This window comes from Dendrobates tinctorius, unplaced genomic scaffold (genome assembly GCF_039654945.1).
Source record: "Dendrobates tinctorius isolate UK_male_01 unplaced genomic scaffold, ASM3965494v1 ptg000019l, whole genome shotgun sequence".
Taxonomy (NCBI): domain Eukaryota; kingdom Metazoa; phylum Chordata; class Amphibia; order Anura; family Dendrobatidae; genus Dendrobates; species Dendrobates tinctorius.
This window is the reverse complement of record NW_027361687.1, coordinates 27,590,612-27,608,080: the sequence shown is the minus strand read 5'-3', so window position 1 is coordinate 27,608,080 and position 17,469 is coordinate 27,590,612. Positions and strand designations below refer to the sequence as shown.

The 17,469-nt window shown below is 43.5% G+C and overlaps 1 protein-coding gene across 6 annotated transcripts in view; it reads right to left on the bottom strand.

The window, feature by feature from the left end:
• Window positions 1–17,469, bottom strand: part of LOC141082812 (uncharacterized) — a 125,004-nt gene that overhangs the window by 17,755 nt on the left and 89,780 nt on the right. For 4 of the 6 annotated variants that reach the window (XM_073566759.1, XM_073566761.1, XM_073566760.1 and 1 more), the window contains exon 2: window positions 8,052–8,357. The exons of 1 other annotated variant lie outside the window; for it this stretch is intronic. In XM_073566759.1, the coding sequence (XP_073422860.1) occupies window positions 8,052–8,357 (306 nt within the window). Of the gene's footprint in view, window positions 1–8,051; window positions 8,358–15,304; window positions 16,029–17,469 lie in introns of those variants that run through there. One more of the 6 variants, XM_073566762.1, reaches the window with a different exon arrangement.

Below are 17,469 nucleotides of genomic sequence, written 5' to 3'. Positions count from 1 at the left end.
AGACCTCCTGCACTCCCCTGAGTCAGTGTCTCTACACTCCTAACGTTCCCTAGGCCAGTTCCGCACCGGGCACCAATCAGGAACCTCAAAACCCTGACTCGCCCTGCACCTAAACCCTCACTAGGGAATTGGTCCGTGCGGAAACTAATCCCACCACTGCACTAAAGACACACAAGGAAAAGTGACAAAACAGGGGAAACAACATTTATCTTTGCTCTGTTGCTTACGCTCCTAGCAACAGAGCCCACCACCTGCGTGCATCTTTTCCTCCAACCGGGTCCAACACCATAGTGCAGCCTTGGAGCTCTTATAGAGCTATCACACCTGATACATAATTAAGTGCACAAACTAAGCTAACCAGAGTGTAATGGCCCGAATGGCCACCGGGGGAAAACTACAACTGAAATCACCACAGTGCAATGACCCTAATGGCCACCGGGGGCAAAACCACCTTTGGCACACAGCCAAGGGAAAAAAAGTTACTTTGTGCATTTACTCTGTCAGATCCAACCTGGATCGTGACATATATATCCATTATTCTTCTCAAATATGTTTCCTCCGTGGTCCTGCAGTATATGATGTGGACACACTGACACCTTGTGGTGTCTTTTGCACTTAGCAATTTACTTTTCTATGTACTTTGGGATAGCTCCTTATATATTGTTCTTATAGGCACTTTTGATACACTTGTTTTTTTACACTTTTGTGCACTTATAATAATAATAATAAATTTTATTTCTATAGCGCTGACATATTCCGCAGCACTTTACATTTCGGAGGGGATTTGTACAGACAATAGACATTACAGCTGAACAATAATCACATAGATTATAACAAATACCAAGAGGAATGAGGGCCCTGCTCGCAAGCTTACAATCTATGAGGAAAAAAAGGGAGGCATGAAAGGTGGGTGGTAACAGTTGCCCTGATTGTATGGACCAGCCATAATGTTAAGAGTGTATCAGTACAGACACAGAGGGCTAATGGATGCATAAAGCATGTGGGAACATGATGCGGGGAGCCTGGTTATGGTAAAACTTTTGGCTGTGCCACACAGGGATAGATTAGGTTAATATGTTGAGGCGATAGGCCAGTCTGAATAAATGCTTTTTCGGGGCACGCTTAAAATTGTGGGGATTGGGGACTAGTCGTATTGACCTGGGAAGTGCATTCCAAAGAATTGGCGCAGCACGTGTAAAGTCTTGGAGACGGGAGTGGGAGGTTCTGATTATTGAGGATGCTAACCTCAGGTCATCAGCAGAACGGAGGGCACGGGTAGGGTGGTATACTGAAACAAGGGAGGAGATGTAGGGTGGTGCTGAGCCATGGAGGGCTTTGTGGGTGAGGGTAATAAATTTATACTGAATTCTGGAGTGGATGGGTAGCCAGTGTAATGACTGGCACAAGGTAGAGGCATCGGTGTAACGATTGGTGAGGAATATGAACCTGGCTGCAGCATTCAAGACGGATTGGAGAGGGGAGAGTTTGGTAAGAGGGAGACCGATTAGAAGAGAGTTACAATAGTTGAGATGAGAATGAATAAGAGAAACAGTAAGAGTTTTTGCAGACTCAAATGTAAGAAAAAAGGTCAAATTCTAGAAATGTTTTTGAGGTGCAGATGACAAGAGAGAGCCAGTGATCGAATGTGGGGGGGCAAAGGAAAGCTCGGAATCAAGTATGACCCCAAGACAGCGGGCATGTTGCTGGGGAGAAATAGTGGAGCCACACACAGAAATGGCAATGTCGGGTATAGGTACATTAGTAGAGGGAGGAAACACAAGGAGTTCAGTTTTTGACAGGTTCAGTTTCAGATATAGTGAGGACATGATGTTAGACACAGCGTTTAGACAATCGCCGGTGTTTTCTAGAAAGGCTGGCGTGATGTCAGGAGAAGAAGCGTATAATTGGGTGTCATCAGCATAGAGATGGTACTGGAAACCAAATCTACTGATTGTTTGACCAATAGGGGCAGTGTACAAGGAGAAGAGGAGGGGGCCTAGGACTGATCCTTGAGGAACCCCAACAGTAAGGGGAAGATGATAGGAGTAGGAGCCAGCAAAAGATACAGTAAAGGAGCGGTCAGAGAGATAGGAGAACCAGGAGAGAACGGTGTCCTTGAGGCCAATGGAACGGAGCATAGTGAGGAGGAGCTGATGATCCACAGTGTCGAATGCTGCAGAGAGATCCAAGAGAATTAGCATGGAGTAGTGACCATTTGATTTAGCTGTTAGTAGATCATTAGAGACTTTAGTGAGGGCAGTTTCAGTAGAGTGTAAGGAGCAGAAGCCGGATTGGAGAGGGTCGAGAAGAGAGTTATCAGAGAGATAGCGGATAAGACGGGAGTGGACCAGTCGTTCCAGGAGTTTAGAGATGAAGGGAAGATTAGAGACAGGTCTATAGTTAGCGGCACAGTTTTGGTCGAGGGATGGTTTAAGTAGTGGATGTATGATGGCATGCTTAAATGAGGAGGGAAAGATACCAGAAGAGAGAGAGAGGTTAAATATTTTAGTTAGATGGGTGGTGACAGCAGGGGAAAGGGACTGGAGGAGATGTGACGGAAATGGATCACTGATGCAAGTGGTTGGGCGAGAAGATGCTTACGTCTTCTTCTGTGACTGGTTCAAAATCAGAGAGTGAGCTAGATGCAGTGGGGGAGGGAGGACAGTGCATGGTATGAGGTGATTGGGAGATAATTTCCTGTCGGATCTGGTCAATTTTTTCTTTGAAGTAATTGGCCAGATCGTCAGCTCGGAGCTCCGTGGTTGGGGCCTGTACTCTTGGGTTGAGTAGAGAATGAAAAGTGTCAAAGAGACGTTTCGGGTTATTGGACAGTGAGGTGATGAGGGTGTTGAAATAGGTTTGTTTGGAGAGGTGAAGGGCAGTGTTGTATGTTCGAAGCATAAACTTATAATGGATGAAATCTTCGTGTAGATTGGATTTTCTCCACAGACGTTCGGCGCACCTGGAGCACCGCTGCAGGAAACATGTTTGCAGGGTGTGCCACTGTTGTCGCCGTCTGTGTTGTGGTGTTCTAGGTGTTCTATTTATAGGGGGTGCAAATTCATCCAGGGCACTTTGAAGTGTTTCATTTTAATGCTCCAATGCAGAATCAGGACTTGAGAGGGAGGAGATAGGGGCCAATGATGACTGCAAGTTCTTCGTAAGTTTCTGGGTGTTAATGGCCTGTACAGTATGTTTCTATAAGTATGGACAGTGGGGGTGACCTGAGCAGCCTGGCAGTTCTTGATAGAGAATGAAAGAAGATTGTGGTCAGAGAGCGGGAGAGGGGAGTTTGCAAAACCATCCACTGCACAAAGCCGAGAGAAGACCAAGTCGAGGGAGTTTCCGTCTTCATGCGTTGGAGAATTAGTAAGTTGCAAAAGGCCAAACGAGGAGGTTAGAGATAAAAGGTGAGTAGCAGATGGGGAGAGGGGAAGAGCAATGGGGATGTTGAAATCTCCCATGATGAGGGTAGGGATGTCACAGAAGAGAAAATGTGGAAGCCAAGTGGCAAAATGATCCAGGAACTGATGGGAGGGGCCGGGAGGACGATACACCACCGCCACTCGCATGGAGAAGGGGGTGTAGAGTCTGACGGCATGGACCTCAAAAGAAGGGAAGACTAGTGAGGGTAGTTCAGGGATAACCTGAAAGGTACATTTTGGTGATAGGAGCAGACCAGCGCCTCCACCTGCTCTATTGTCTGATCTTGGGGTATGAGAGAAGTGTAGTCCACCATATGAAAGAGCAGCAGCAGTAGTGTCTGACTGCTGGATCCAGGTTTCAGTAAGAGCCAGGAGGTTAAGAGAATTAGAAAGGAAAAAGTCATGAATGAAGGAGAGTTTGTTACACACTGAGCAAGAATTCCAAAGTGCACAATTAAGAGGGACAGATGGCATGCAGGGAATATTAATAAGATTAGAGGGGTTTCTGAGTGTAGCAGTTGGGGGGTTTGACTTTCTATAACATGGGGGACCAGGGTTGGGAGCAATGTCTCCTGCGACTAGGAGAAGGAGGATAGAAAGAGTGAGCAGATGGTTAAGTGATTTGTGAGAGCGTCTCTTATGTTGAATGGGGGGACTGACTGGATCTGTGTAATTTAACAATGTGAAAAGAGCGTGAGTGCTATATATAGGAGAGAAAAGAAGCGAGGGGCTGATATGGATGGAGTGTAGAGAGTTAATGCCAGGGCAGTGGATGTGTGTGAATGCAGCGGCCAGGATATAAATTACACAAATGCATATGGTATATATTTGTTGTACTCCAAATGTACAGGGAGTAGATGTATATAAATGTCTTACATGTCTCCTGCCCTGTCTAACTGCCATGTTATAACTGCCAGTACTTTCATAAACTGTACTTCGATAAAGTGTGCATAAATGCCCCCTGCATAAATTCGTTCCCCAAACTATGTCTGAATATATAGGAGGCTAAGGATTGGGTTTTTTTCTCTCTCTTCTTGTTAATCAATCAAACTAAATTGAGACAGCAGGGCCCAATAAAATGTTGGGGTCAGATAAACAGATGTCCAGCACTACATGGATCATAAAGCACTTTGAAAAGTTTCTTGACCTCACAACATAAGGGGACAAGCAGAGTAAAGCCCCCGTTACACACTGCGATATCGATAGCAATATCGCTGTAAAGTCACCGATTTTGTGACGTTGCAGCGATATTGCTAGCGATATCGCTGCATGTGATACTTACCTCTGACCGGCTCCCCCGCTGCTCATCGTTGGTCGCACGAGAACTCCCTGGACCATTCCTCGTCGGCCACTTCCTGCTGCGCTTCCTGTGGTGCCGACGAGCGAGGCGTGGACGCGGGCGGGAGGACGTCAGGATCGCCGCGTCTGACAGGTAAGTAGCAACCCCCGACCCCTGCTATGTCGCTGGTGAGATCTGCCTGTGTGGCAGCTCACTAGCGACAACTTAGCGATGCACTAACGATCCATATCGTTGTCGGGATCGCTGGTGCATCGCTAAGTGTAACGGTACCCTAAGTTGAAATAACTATATATCAGATATAAGCTTGCATAGTTGAAAAGACATAGAGCATTCAGGATTAACTGCTTGCTGACATTGAATGGAGGAGTTGATTCAGAGCAGAGATTGAAAGAGGTGGTTATCAGATATAAGCTTGCAGAGTTGAAAAGACATAGAGCATTCAGGATTAACTGCTTGCTGACATTGAATGGAGGAGTTTATTCAGAGCAGAGATTGAAAGAGGTGGTTACCTGTATGAAGAGAATAGAGATGCGTGTCACATTTCATCCATGTTATAACTGCCAGTACTTTGATAAACTGTACTTCGATAAAGTGTGTATAAATGCCCCCTGCACTTTATATAAGATGTTTTTGAGACATACTGTTTGGATTTCATGACTCTCTGATTTTTATACACATTTTTAGTGTTGTGTTTTCACATCAACTAGCTAGATATATACTGGATATCAGCGCTCTTTTTTAACATACAAGTATTTTACTGTTTACATTGATCTCTTGTCATTATTAATTACCTGTGATACCAATAAATATTGAACTATTTTTCTTAACATTATGGACTTATGATTGGTTTTTGCTTGAGATAAAAAAATACGGTATCTATAAAGAGAAAAATCAGACAAAATTAAAATTTTGCAGTGGTCTCTTAATTTTTGCCAGAGCTGTATATATTTTTGTGTGTGTGTCACTGACATCTATATAAATATGTGTATATACCTATTCTATCTATTCCATCCTAACCTGTCACGCTGTGATTGTACTTCACACGGCACATGAATTTCCAGCTTTTATTCTTTCTATCTATTATATATATACAGTCATATGCAAAAGTTTGGGCACCCCTATTAATGTTAACCTTTTTTCTTTCTAACAATTTTGGTTTTTGCAACAGCTATTTCAGTTTCATATATCTAATAACTGATGGACTCAGTAATATTTCTGGATTCGAATGAGCTTTATTGTAGTAACAGAAAATGGGCAATCTGCATTTAATGAAAATTTGGCTGGTGCAAAAGTATGGGCACCCTTATCATTTTCTTGATTTGAACACTCCTAATTACTTTTTTCTGACTTCCTGAAGCACTAAATTGGTTTTGTAACCTCATTGAGCTTTGAACTTCATAGCCAGGTGTATCAAATCATGAGAAAAGGTATTTAAGGTGGCCACTTGCAAGTTGTTCTCCTATTTGAATCTCCTATGAAGAATGGCATCATGGGCTCCTCAAAACAACTCTCAAATGATCTGAAAACAAAGATTATTCAACATAGTTGTTCAGGGGAAGGATACAAAAAGTTGTCTCAGAGATTTAACCTGTCAGTTTCCACTGTGAGGAACATAGTAAGGAAATGGAAGAACACAGGTACAGTTCTTGTTAAGCCCAGAAGTGGCAGGCCAAGAAAAATATCAGAAAGGCAGAGAAGAAGAATGGTGAGAACAGTCAAGGACAATCCACAGACCACCTCCAAAGACCTGCAGCATCATAAAAATAGTGTTTTTCTTGGAATGCTGTGTTTTTTAGCCTCCATGCATAACGCCTTTTTGTATGACCAAACAACTCAATCTTTGTTTCATCAGTCCACAGGACCTTCTTCCAAAATGTAACTGGCTTGTCCAAATGTGCTTTTGCATACCTCAGGCGACTCTGTTTGTGGCGTGCTTGCAGAAACGGCTTCTTTCGCATCACTCTCCCATACAGCTTCTCCTTGTGCAAAGTGCGCTGTATTGTTGACCGATGCACAGTGACACCATCTGCAGCAAGATGATGCTGCAGGTCTTTGGAGGTGGTCTGTGGATTGTCCGTGACTGTTCTCGCCATTCTTCTTCTCTGCTGTTCTGATATTTTTCTTGGCCTGCCACTTCTGGGCTTAACAAGAACTGTACCTGTGTTCTTCCATTTCCTTACTATGTTCCTCACAGTGGAAACTGACAGGTTAAATCTCTGAGGCAACTTTTTGTATCCTTCCCCTGAAAAGCTATGTTGAATAATCTTTGTTTTCAGATGATTTGAGAGTTGTTTTGAGGAGCCCATGATGCCACTCTTCATAGGAGATTCAAATAGGAGAACTACTTGCAAGTGGCCACCTTAAATACCTTTTCTCATGATTGGATACACCTGGCTATGACGTTCAAAGCTCAATGAGGTTACAAAACCAATTTAGTGCTTCAGGAAGTCAGTAAAAAGTAGTTAGGAGTGTTCAAATCAAGAAAATGATAAGGGTGCCCATACTTTTGCACCAGCCAAATTTTGATTAAATGCAGATTGCACATTTTCTGTTATTACAATAAAGCTCATTTGAATCCAGAAATATTACTGAGTCCATCAGTTATTAGATATATGAAACTGAAATAGCTGTTGCAAAAACCAAAATTGTTAGAAAGAAAAAAGGTTAACATTAATAGGGGTGCCCAAACTTTTGCATATGACTGTATATATATATATATATATATATATATATATATATATCTGCTCAAAACAATAAAGGGAACACTAAACAATACAATGTATTGTTTAGTGTTCCCTTTATTTTTTTGAGCAGTATATATATATATGTGTGTGTGTGTGTGTGTGTGTGTGTGTGTGTGTGTGTGTATGTGTGTGTGTCCTTAGAAGAATATTTCCTTTGACAACGATGTGTAAATGACAGAGAATTGCTGTGTGTAAAAGCTCATGTTAAAATCGCATTGCAGTCAGATAGCAATCGCACTGCTTTCGGATGTAAATCGGATGCTAGATGTGAAAAATCGGATTGTACTCGCATGACACTTGTGCGTCTCTCGGCACGGAGACTCGGACCGATACTTCATACATTTAGTGTGACGCCGGCCTAACTCACATGACCTGTCACATGATCTACCGTGAGGGGGGAGTGAAGTATTGTGACATGTCATGTGATACATTGGGTACCTGGGGTTGGCGGGGCACACTCCAGGTACTGCTATTCCACTCCTGCTGGGTAGTGGGAGGAGGGCAGTGAGACCAAGCCTCTCTACAGGTTTTATGTAAAAGGACAGGTATTCCTTAATAATCTTAATTAAGAGGGACACCTACCATGATCCATGAGGTAAAATGTCTCAATTACTATTGTACCATTTTCCAAAGTAGCTTCAGCGATGTACTCCCCATTATCATATTCGGTCACATTACAGATACACAAAGTCCTTCCATTATTGTCCACCGTGTATCTACTGTTCAGCCTGTCCATCATCGAGTCATCTTGAATCTTGGCAATATGCATTAAATTTTCTGTGGTTCTATGCGTCCAGATAACTTCTTTAGTAGGTTGGTGAAAAGATGTTGGAAGGCGAATGGAGGAACGTGAAATACTGTGTATGACCTTATGCCATGGAGGGAGTGCTACAATTGAACACATGAAACAAAGACATAATTAGAGTGAATGCACCCCCAATCCCTCCCGTTGTCTTACGTCCCCCAGCTTAGTAATTTATCATAGATAAACCTAAACCATCGACATGCAATGTTTTCTTATTGTAGTGACTGTGCAGTTGTGCCCAAACAGCAGTGCTAATGAGAGGCGCCCAATAAACTGTGGCAGGCAAGTCCCATCTGGCAGAACCTGGACAGTCCTCCTGATCAATCACATTAAAGAGCAGCCATACAGCTGCACCAATAACTTAGGCTCAGCAGCAAAATAGTGCCTGTGCCTAGCTGCTACAACCATGTACCACTGTACCAAGAGAGTAAAGACCACCACACGTTTGTGTAATTTTGGTCCAGATAGAAAGGTCAAAGGATAACTGTTCCTTAAAGGGGGGACGTGTCACTTGCAGTGAATTATTCATTTATTTAGGTATAAAAGATGCTTTCTCCGAATTTTTTTTTTTAAATTTGTTTATAACAAAAAAAGATCGTACACACTTGTATATATCCAAAATAACACGTGTAACTTACAGAGCATTTGCAAAAGAATAATAAGTTTTGCACAATAAACTATTTGTACCATGTAGATTATACAAGTTTTGTGTGGTTACATAAGTAATAAACCAGTTAACAAGTGAACAAGGAACATTGAGTATCATTCAATGGACCAGTCACAGAAGAAGAAGTAAGCAGGCTCCTTGCATCTTCTCGCCCAACTACTTGCACCAGTGACCCATTTCCGTCATATCTCCTCCAGTCCCTTTCCCCTGCTGTCACCCCTCACCTAACTAAAATATTTAACCTCTCTCTCTTCTGGTATTTTTCCCTCCTCATTTAAGCATGCCATCATACATCCACTACTTAAAAAACCATCCCTCGACCAAAACTGTGCCGCTAACTATAGACCTGTCTCTAATCTTCCCTTCATCTCTAAACTCCTGGAACGCCTGGTCCACTCCCGTCTTATCCGCTATCTCTCAGAAAACTCTGTTCTCGACCCTCTCCAATCCGGTTTCCGCTCTTTACACTCCACTGAAACTGCCCTCACTAAAGTCTCTAATGATCTGCTAACAGCTAAATCTAATGGTCATTACTCCATGCTAATTCTCTTGGATCTCTCTGCAGCATTCGACACTGTGGATCATCAGCTCCTCCTCACTATGCTCCGTTCCATTGGCCTCAAGGATACCGTTCTCTCCTGGTTCTCCTCCTATCTCTCCTTTACTGTATCTTTTGCCGGTTCCTCCTCCTCTCACCTTCCCCTTACTGTTGGGGTCCCCCAAGGATCGGTTCTAGGCCCCCTCCTCTTCTCCTTGTACACTGCCCCTATTGGTCAAACAATCAGTAGATTTGGGTTCCAGTACCATCTCTATGCTGATGACACCCAATTATACGCTTCTTCTCCTGACATCACGCCAGCCTTTCTAGAAAACACCGGCGATTGTCTAAACGCTGTGTCTAATATCATGTCCTCACTATATCTGAAACTGAACCTGTCAAAAACTGAACTCCTTGTGTTTCCTCCCTCTACTAATGTACCTATACCCGACATTGCTATTTCTGTGTGTGGCTCCACTATTACTCCCCAGCAACAGGCCCACTGTCTTGGGGTCATACTTGATTCCGAGCTTTCCTTTGCCCCCCACATTCGATCACTGGCTCGCTCTTGTCATCTGCACCTCAAAAACATTTCTAGAATTCAACCTTTTCTTACTTTTGACTCTGCAAAAACTCTTACAGTTTCTCTTATTCATTCTCGTCTCGACTATTGTAACTCTCTTCTAATCGGTCTCCCTCTTACCAAACTCTCCCCTCTCCAATCTGTCTTGAATGCTGCAGCCAGGATCATATTCCTCACCAATCGTTACACCGATGCCTCTACCTTGTGCCAGGCATTACACTGGCTACCCATCCACTCCAGAATTCAGTATAAACTTATTACCCTCACCCACAAAGCACTCCATGGCTCAGCATCACCCTACATCTCCCTTGTTTCAGTATACCACCCTACCCGCGCCCTCCGTTCTGCTGATGACCTTAGTTAGTATCCTCAATAGTCAGAACCTCCCACTCCCGTCTCCAAGACTTTGCACGTGCCGCGCCAATTCTTTGGAATGCACTTCCCAGGTCAATACGATTAGTCCCCAATCCCCACAATTTTAAGCGTGCCCTGAAAACACATTTATTCAGACTGGCCTACCACCTCAACACATTAACCTAATCTATCCCTGTGTGGCACAGCCAAAAGTTTTACCATAACCAGGTTCCCCGCATCATGTTCCCACATGCTTTATGCATCCATTAGCCCTCTGTGTCTGTACTGTCACACACTTAACATTATGGCTGGTCCATACAATCAGGGCAACTGTTACCTCCCACCTTTCGTGTCTACCTCTTTCCTCATAGACTGTAAGCTTGCGAGCAGGGCCCTCTTTCCTCTTGGTACTTGTTATAATCTACTGTATGTGATTATTGTTATGCTGTAATGTCTATTGTCTGTACAAATCCCCTCTGAAATGTAAAGTGCTGCGGAATATGTCGGCGCTATAAAAATAAAATTTATTATTATTATTATTATTATTCAATCTTGTACATATTCGGTAATACATGACTCATAAGAATTCTCTAAACTACAACTACAACAACTACTATCTCGCTGCCTAACACTTTGTACTGTATTATCCTCTATGTAATGCCTTAACCCCTTAAGCCCCAAGGGTGGTTTGCACGTTCATGACCGGGCCAATTTTTACAATTCTGACCACTGTCCCTTTATGAGGTTATAACTCTGAAACGCTTCCATGGATCCCGGTGATTCTGACATTGTTTTCTCGTGACATATTGTACTTCATGTTAGTGGTAAAATTTCATTCATATAACTTGCGTTTATTTGTGCAAAAAACGGAAATTTGGCGAAAAGTTTGAAAATTTCGCAATTTTCCAAATTTGAATTTTTATGCCCTTAAATCACAGATGGCACACAAAAAACTTAATAAATAACATTTCCCACATGTTTACTTTACATCAGCACAATTTTGGAACCAAATTTTTTTTTTGTTAGGAAGTTATAAGGGTTAAAAGTTGACAAGCGATTTCTCATTTTTGCAACACCATTTTATTTTTACGGACCACATCACATTTGAAGCCACTTTGAGGGGTCTATATGATAGAAAATACCCAAAAGTGACACCATTCTAAAAACTGCACCCCTTAAGGTGCTCAAAACCACATTCAAGAAGTTTATTAACCCTTTACGTGCGTCACAGGAATTTTTTTAATATTTAAAAAAAAATGAACATTTAACTTTTTTTCACAAAAAAAATACTTCAGGTTCATTTTTTTTTTATTTTACCAAGGGTAACAGGAGAAATTGGACTTATTGTGCAATTTGTCCTGAGTACACTGATACCTGATATGTGGGGGGGAACCACTGTTTCGGCGCATGGCAGACCTCAGAAGGGAAGGAGCGCCGTTTGACTTTTTCAATGCAAAATTGGCTGGAATTCAGATCGGACGCCATGTCGCGTTTGGAGAGCCCCTGATGTACCTAGACAGTGGAAACCCTCCACAAGTGACCCCATTTTGGAAACTAGACCCCCCAAGGAACTTATCTAGATATGTGGTGAGAACTTTGAACCCACAAGGGCTTCACAGAAGTTTATAACGTACAGCGGTACAATTAAAAAATCATATTTTTTCCACAAAAATGATCTTTTCACCCCCAATTTTTATTTTTCAAAGGGTAACAGGACCCTAAAAGTTATTGTGCAATTTGTCCTGAGTACGCTGATACCCCATATGTGGGTGTAAAGGCCCCGTCACACTAAGCGACTTACCAGCGATCCCGACACCGATATCAAGGTGTCAGGATCGCTGGTAAATCGCTATGTGATCGCTGGTGAGCTGTCACACAGACAGCTTCACCAGCGATCAGCACAGCGATGCCGAGCGCCCGGCATCGCTTGCCATCCTGTAAAAAATAGAATCAAAATAAAAAATATAGTTATTCTCACCTTCCGACGTCCCATTCAGCCATCCCGCCTCTCTCCACGCTCCGGTCCCAGTGATCCTATGCACGAATGACCGCGAGATGTCACGGTCTCGAGGGATAACAAAGTCTCGCGGTCATTCGTGCAAAGGATCACTGGGACCGGAGCGTGGAGAGAGGCGGGATGGCTGAACGCGACGTCGGAAGGTGAGAATAACTATATTTTTTAATTTTTTCAATTATTTTTTACACCTGATCGCTGGTCTCCCGCCTGTCACACACAGAGATGCGTGCTGGCCAGCGGGAGACCAGCGACCAAAGAAATGTCCAGAGATTTCTTCCAGTGATCAGCGATACCGGCAGGGGGGCCGCTCGCTGATCGCTGTCACACACAGCGATCTCGCTGGTGAGATCGCTGTTACGTCACAAAAGTTGTGACTCAGCAGCAATCTCGCTACCGAGATTGCTTAGTGAGACTGGGCCTTAAATGACTATTTGGGCGCATGGCAGAGCTCGGAAGGGAAGCAGCGCCATTTGACGTTTTTGGCTGGAATTGATCGGACACCATGTCGCGATTGGAAAACCCCTGATGTACCAAAACAGTGGAAACCCCCCACAAATTACATCATTTTGGAAACTAGACCCCCCATGGAACTTACCTAGATGTGTGGTGAGCACTTTGAACCCCCAAGTGCTTCACAGAAGTTTATAACGCCTGGGCGTGAAAATAAAAAAATCGTATTTTTTCCACAAACATGATCTTTTAGTCACCAATTTTTTATTTTCCTAAGGGTAACAGGAGAAATTGGACCCCAAAAGTTGTTTTGCAATTTGTCCTGAGTATGCTGATACCCTATATGTGGGGGTAAAACACTGGGCGCATGGCAGAGCTTGGAAGGGAAGGAGCACCATTTGACTTTTTCAACGCAGAATTGGCTGTAATTGAGATCAGACGCCATGTAGCATTTTGGAGAGCACCTGATGTGCCCAAACAGTGGAAACCCCCCAATTATAACTCCAACCCTAACCCCAACACACCCCTAACCCTAATCTCAGCCCTAACCCTAGCCCTAACCCTAGCCCTAATGGGAAAATGGAAGTAAATATATTTTTTTTATTTTATTATTTTTCCCTAACTAAGGGGGTGCTAACGGGGGGTTTGATTTACTATTTATGGCGGTTTTTATGTTTGGCAGCTGTCACACGCTAAAAGACGCTTTTTATTGTAAAAATAGTTTTTGCATCACCACATATTGAGAGCTATAATTTTTCCGTAGTTTGAGCCACCGAGTCATGTGAGGTCTTATTCTTTGAGGGACGAGTTGACGTTTTTATTAGTACCATTTTCGGGCATGTGACATTTTTTGATCGTTTTTTATTCCGATTTTTGGGATGCAGAATGAACAAAAACCAGCGTTTCATGAATTTCTTTTGGGGGGTGCGTTTACACCATTCCGCGTGCGGTAAAATTGATAAAGCGCTTTTATTCCTCGGGTCAGTACGGTTACAGCGATACCTCATTTAGGTTTTTTTATGTTTTGGTGATTTTATGCAATGAAAACTATTTTATATAAAAAATAATTATTTTTGCATCGCTTTATTCTGCGAGCTATAACTTTTTAATTTTTTTGCAGATGATGCTGTATGGTGGCTCGTTTGCGGGACAAGCTGATGTTTTCAGCGGTACCATGGATATTTATATGCATCTTTTTGATCGCGCGTTATTGCACTTTTTGTTCAGTTTTATGATAATAAATCATTATTTTTTGCTTCGTTTTTTATTTTTATTTTTTAAGGGGTTCGCTAAAGGGGTTAACTAATGGGACAGTTTTACAGGACGGGTCGTTACGGACGCGGCGATACCAAATATGTGTACTTTTATTTATTTTTTTTTTTAATGAATTTATTGGGGGATATTTTTTTTTTTACTAATTTATTTAGCGATTTTTTTAAAATTATTTTTACACTTTTTTTTAACTTTATTACATTGTCCCAGGTGGGACATCACTGTCCTGTGACAGATCGCTGATCTGTCATATCACAGATCACTGTGACAGATCAGCAATCTGTCACAGGCACTGCTGCAGACTTCCTCATGCCTGAGCTTTGCAGGCACTGAGGAAGTCAGCTCCCTGCAGGCCCCCGAAGGCCCCCGTCACCATCTTGGATCTGGGGGTCTGTAGGGAAAGAGCCCCCCGCAGCAGCGCTACACATTGCGCTGCCGTGGGGGGCTCAGGGAAGCACGGAGGGAGCCCCCTCCCTGCCGATGCATCCCTTTAACCCCCGATACACCGCAATCGTGTTTGATCGCGGTGTACAAGGGGTTAACATGTCAGGGGCGGTCCGTGACTGCCCCTGACACATTGTGCCGGGTGTCAGCTGTGATAATCAGTTGACACCCGGCCGCGATCAGCGGCACTCACCACGCGGGCGCCGCTGATCGCTATGACGTACTATTCCGTCCCTGGGAATGAAGTCCCAGGGCACATGGACGGGATAGTACGTCTCATGGCAGAAAGGGGTTAAAATGTAAATCTTAACATTTCACAGTGGTGTCACATCATTACGCCTTAGTAGAGTAAGATGAGAAGAGTTCCACCTATCCCAAATTTTACGGAGTAACCGAGTTCACCAATTCAATCCAGGCTCTAAGTGAGGGGCGTGAGTCCCCCATCCAGCGCAGTGCCGATACCTTCCTGGCCATGAAAAGAGTCTCCTGTAGGAAGATCCTAACATAATGTCCCCAAGTTTCCTCATCCAACACCCCAAACAGACTAGTGGATGAAGAGGAACCGGAGTTTGTACCAGGGATGTCAACAATGATGTCACCTCTTTCCAATAAAGGAGGATAATAGGGCATGCCCATATCATATTGTTCTGTCACCACATGAGGTGAATGGAGGTGTAGTTGATTGGGGCTGGGAGAGATTCCTACCTTCCGTTTCCTCGATGCAGAGCAGACAGGACCATTGTTGCTGTTTTTCTGTTCATGCAGCTGGAGAGATGATACACACCAAGGATTGTGAAGTCCAGACTTGTTTATTGGAAATCTGGACATGCAGCATAAGATTGGTAATGCAGTACTTCTCCAGAAATGCAGGTGTAACAACCAAGCTGGTACAGCAAAGTGTGTGCAACAAGGTGCAACAAATGTGGTAAAAAAACTGATGCCTTTCACAGCTAGGTACAGGCGCGTCTCTCCCGGGTGAAGTGAAAATAAGAGTGGCAGCCAGCAGGAAGAGAAGGAGTGACCTGACCTAGAAGTGGAAGACATGTGCTAGAATTAATTAGCTGCAGGCTGCCAAACAGCAAAAGGACATCAGGTGGCAGCAGACCAAATGTAAGATTTATACAAAGAATGGTAATATAATTCAATCTATTAAACCATATAATCATAACTTAGACGGAACAGCACACTCCCCGTCTGAAATTCTGTAAGGGATTTCACTATATTAATGATTTTTTTTGTTTTTAAGTAAAGTTCAATAACCTAGAAAATAAACAGAAATATGCATGCATGCAATAATAACTTCAAAACGAGGTAGCTAACAGACAGTTCCTGAGACAATCCAAAGAAACCCATCTTCGGATCGGAGAAGCCGCACTAGGCCAAACTATCTCCGACCCAACGGTAAATGTTATGAATGAGTCACCATAGGAGGCAAAAACAGAAATACTAGCTAAGTCCCGAAAACCAGAGAAGTTGGCAGCTATCGGATTGCAGACCCCTGAACCTAACAACAACTAGCAGTAGCCGTGGGGGGTTCCTACGGTGCCCTAGACCCCTCGATCACAGCCGGAGAACTACATAGCCTAAAGACAGAAAGGGAAATCTAAACTGCCCCAGAGCAGACCCCAAAGCCATAGGCAGCCCCCAAAATATAATGACGGTGAAGCAAGATGAAAAAACACTCACACAGATAGAAAGATAGATTGAGCAAATGATGGGGCCCAAACTAACTAAATTGGACAGAACAGAAAAGCTGCTGTCTGCAATCCGCCAAAACCCTCTCAAAAACAAGAGCCAACAGACTGATAGGGAAAAAAGCCCTGAAGACGCTAGGCTTCAAAAAGACTATATCAGTACTCCGGTATTATCTGAAGACAGAGCAAAAAGGAATTCAGCTCACCCAGACGGAAAGGCAGAAATCCAGAAAAACAAGGCCAAACAAAACCAAAACACAAATGCAAAAAGTAGAGCAGAAAACTTAGCTTTTGAGGAGCAGGAATCAGACTGGTCTCCAAGAATCCCTCAGAGTAATCACCCGCAAGGCAGAAGGGCGTCGGCTGCCTTATATCCAGTCAGCAATCCCAGTCACCCAGTCATCATCATTCTGCTCAGGTGCTTTGTAATCAGCCTCACTACCTTCCTTCACCAGAAGAGGGAGTTCATCAGACCTCAATGGTGAAGGGGAAAATTAACTCACAACAGTACCTCCCCCTTGAGGAGGGGTCACCGAACCCTCATCCACACCACCAGGGCGATCAGGGTGAGCCCGATGAAAGGCACGCACCAATCTTTTGGCATGAATATCAGAGGCAGAGACCCAGGAGTTATCCTCCTGACCATAACCCTTCCACTTAACCAAATACTGGAGTCTCCGTCTAGCCAGACGGGAATCCAGTATCTTCTCTACCTCATATTCCATGTTACCTTCAACTAATACAGGGTCCGGAGGTGCCACCCCAGGAACAACTGGTTCAACAAACCTCTTCAACAAGGGCTTATGAAACACATTATGAATTTTAAATGTGACAGGAAGAGCCAAACGAAAAGAGAACGGATTAATAATCTCCAAAATCTTGTAAGGTCCAATAAACCTAGGCTTAAACTTAGGAGAAGCCACCTTCGTAGCGATATTTTTTGATAACCAAACCATATCACCAACCTTAAACTGGGGACCAATGGTCCTATGTCGGTTGGAAAACCGCTGGGCCTTTTCCTGGGAGAGAGATAACTTATCCACCACTTGGTCCCAGATCAGGTGCATTCTATCCACCACAGTGTCAACACCTGGGCAGGCAGAAGGCTCCACCTGCCCTGAAGAAAATCAAGGATGAAACCCAAAGTTACAAAAAAAAAGGTGACATCAAAGTGTC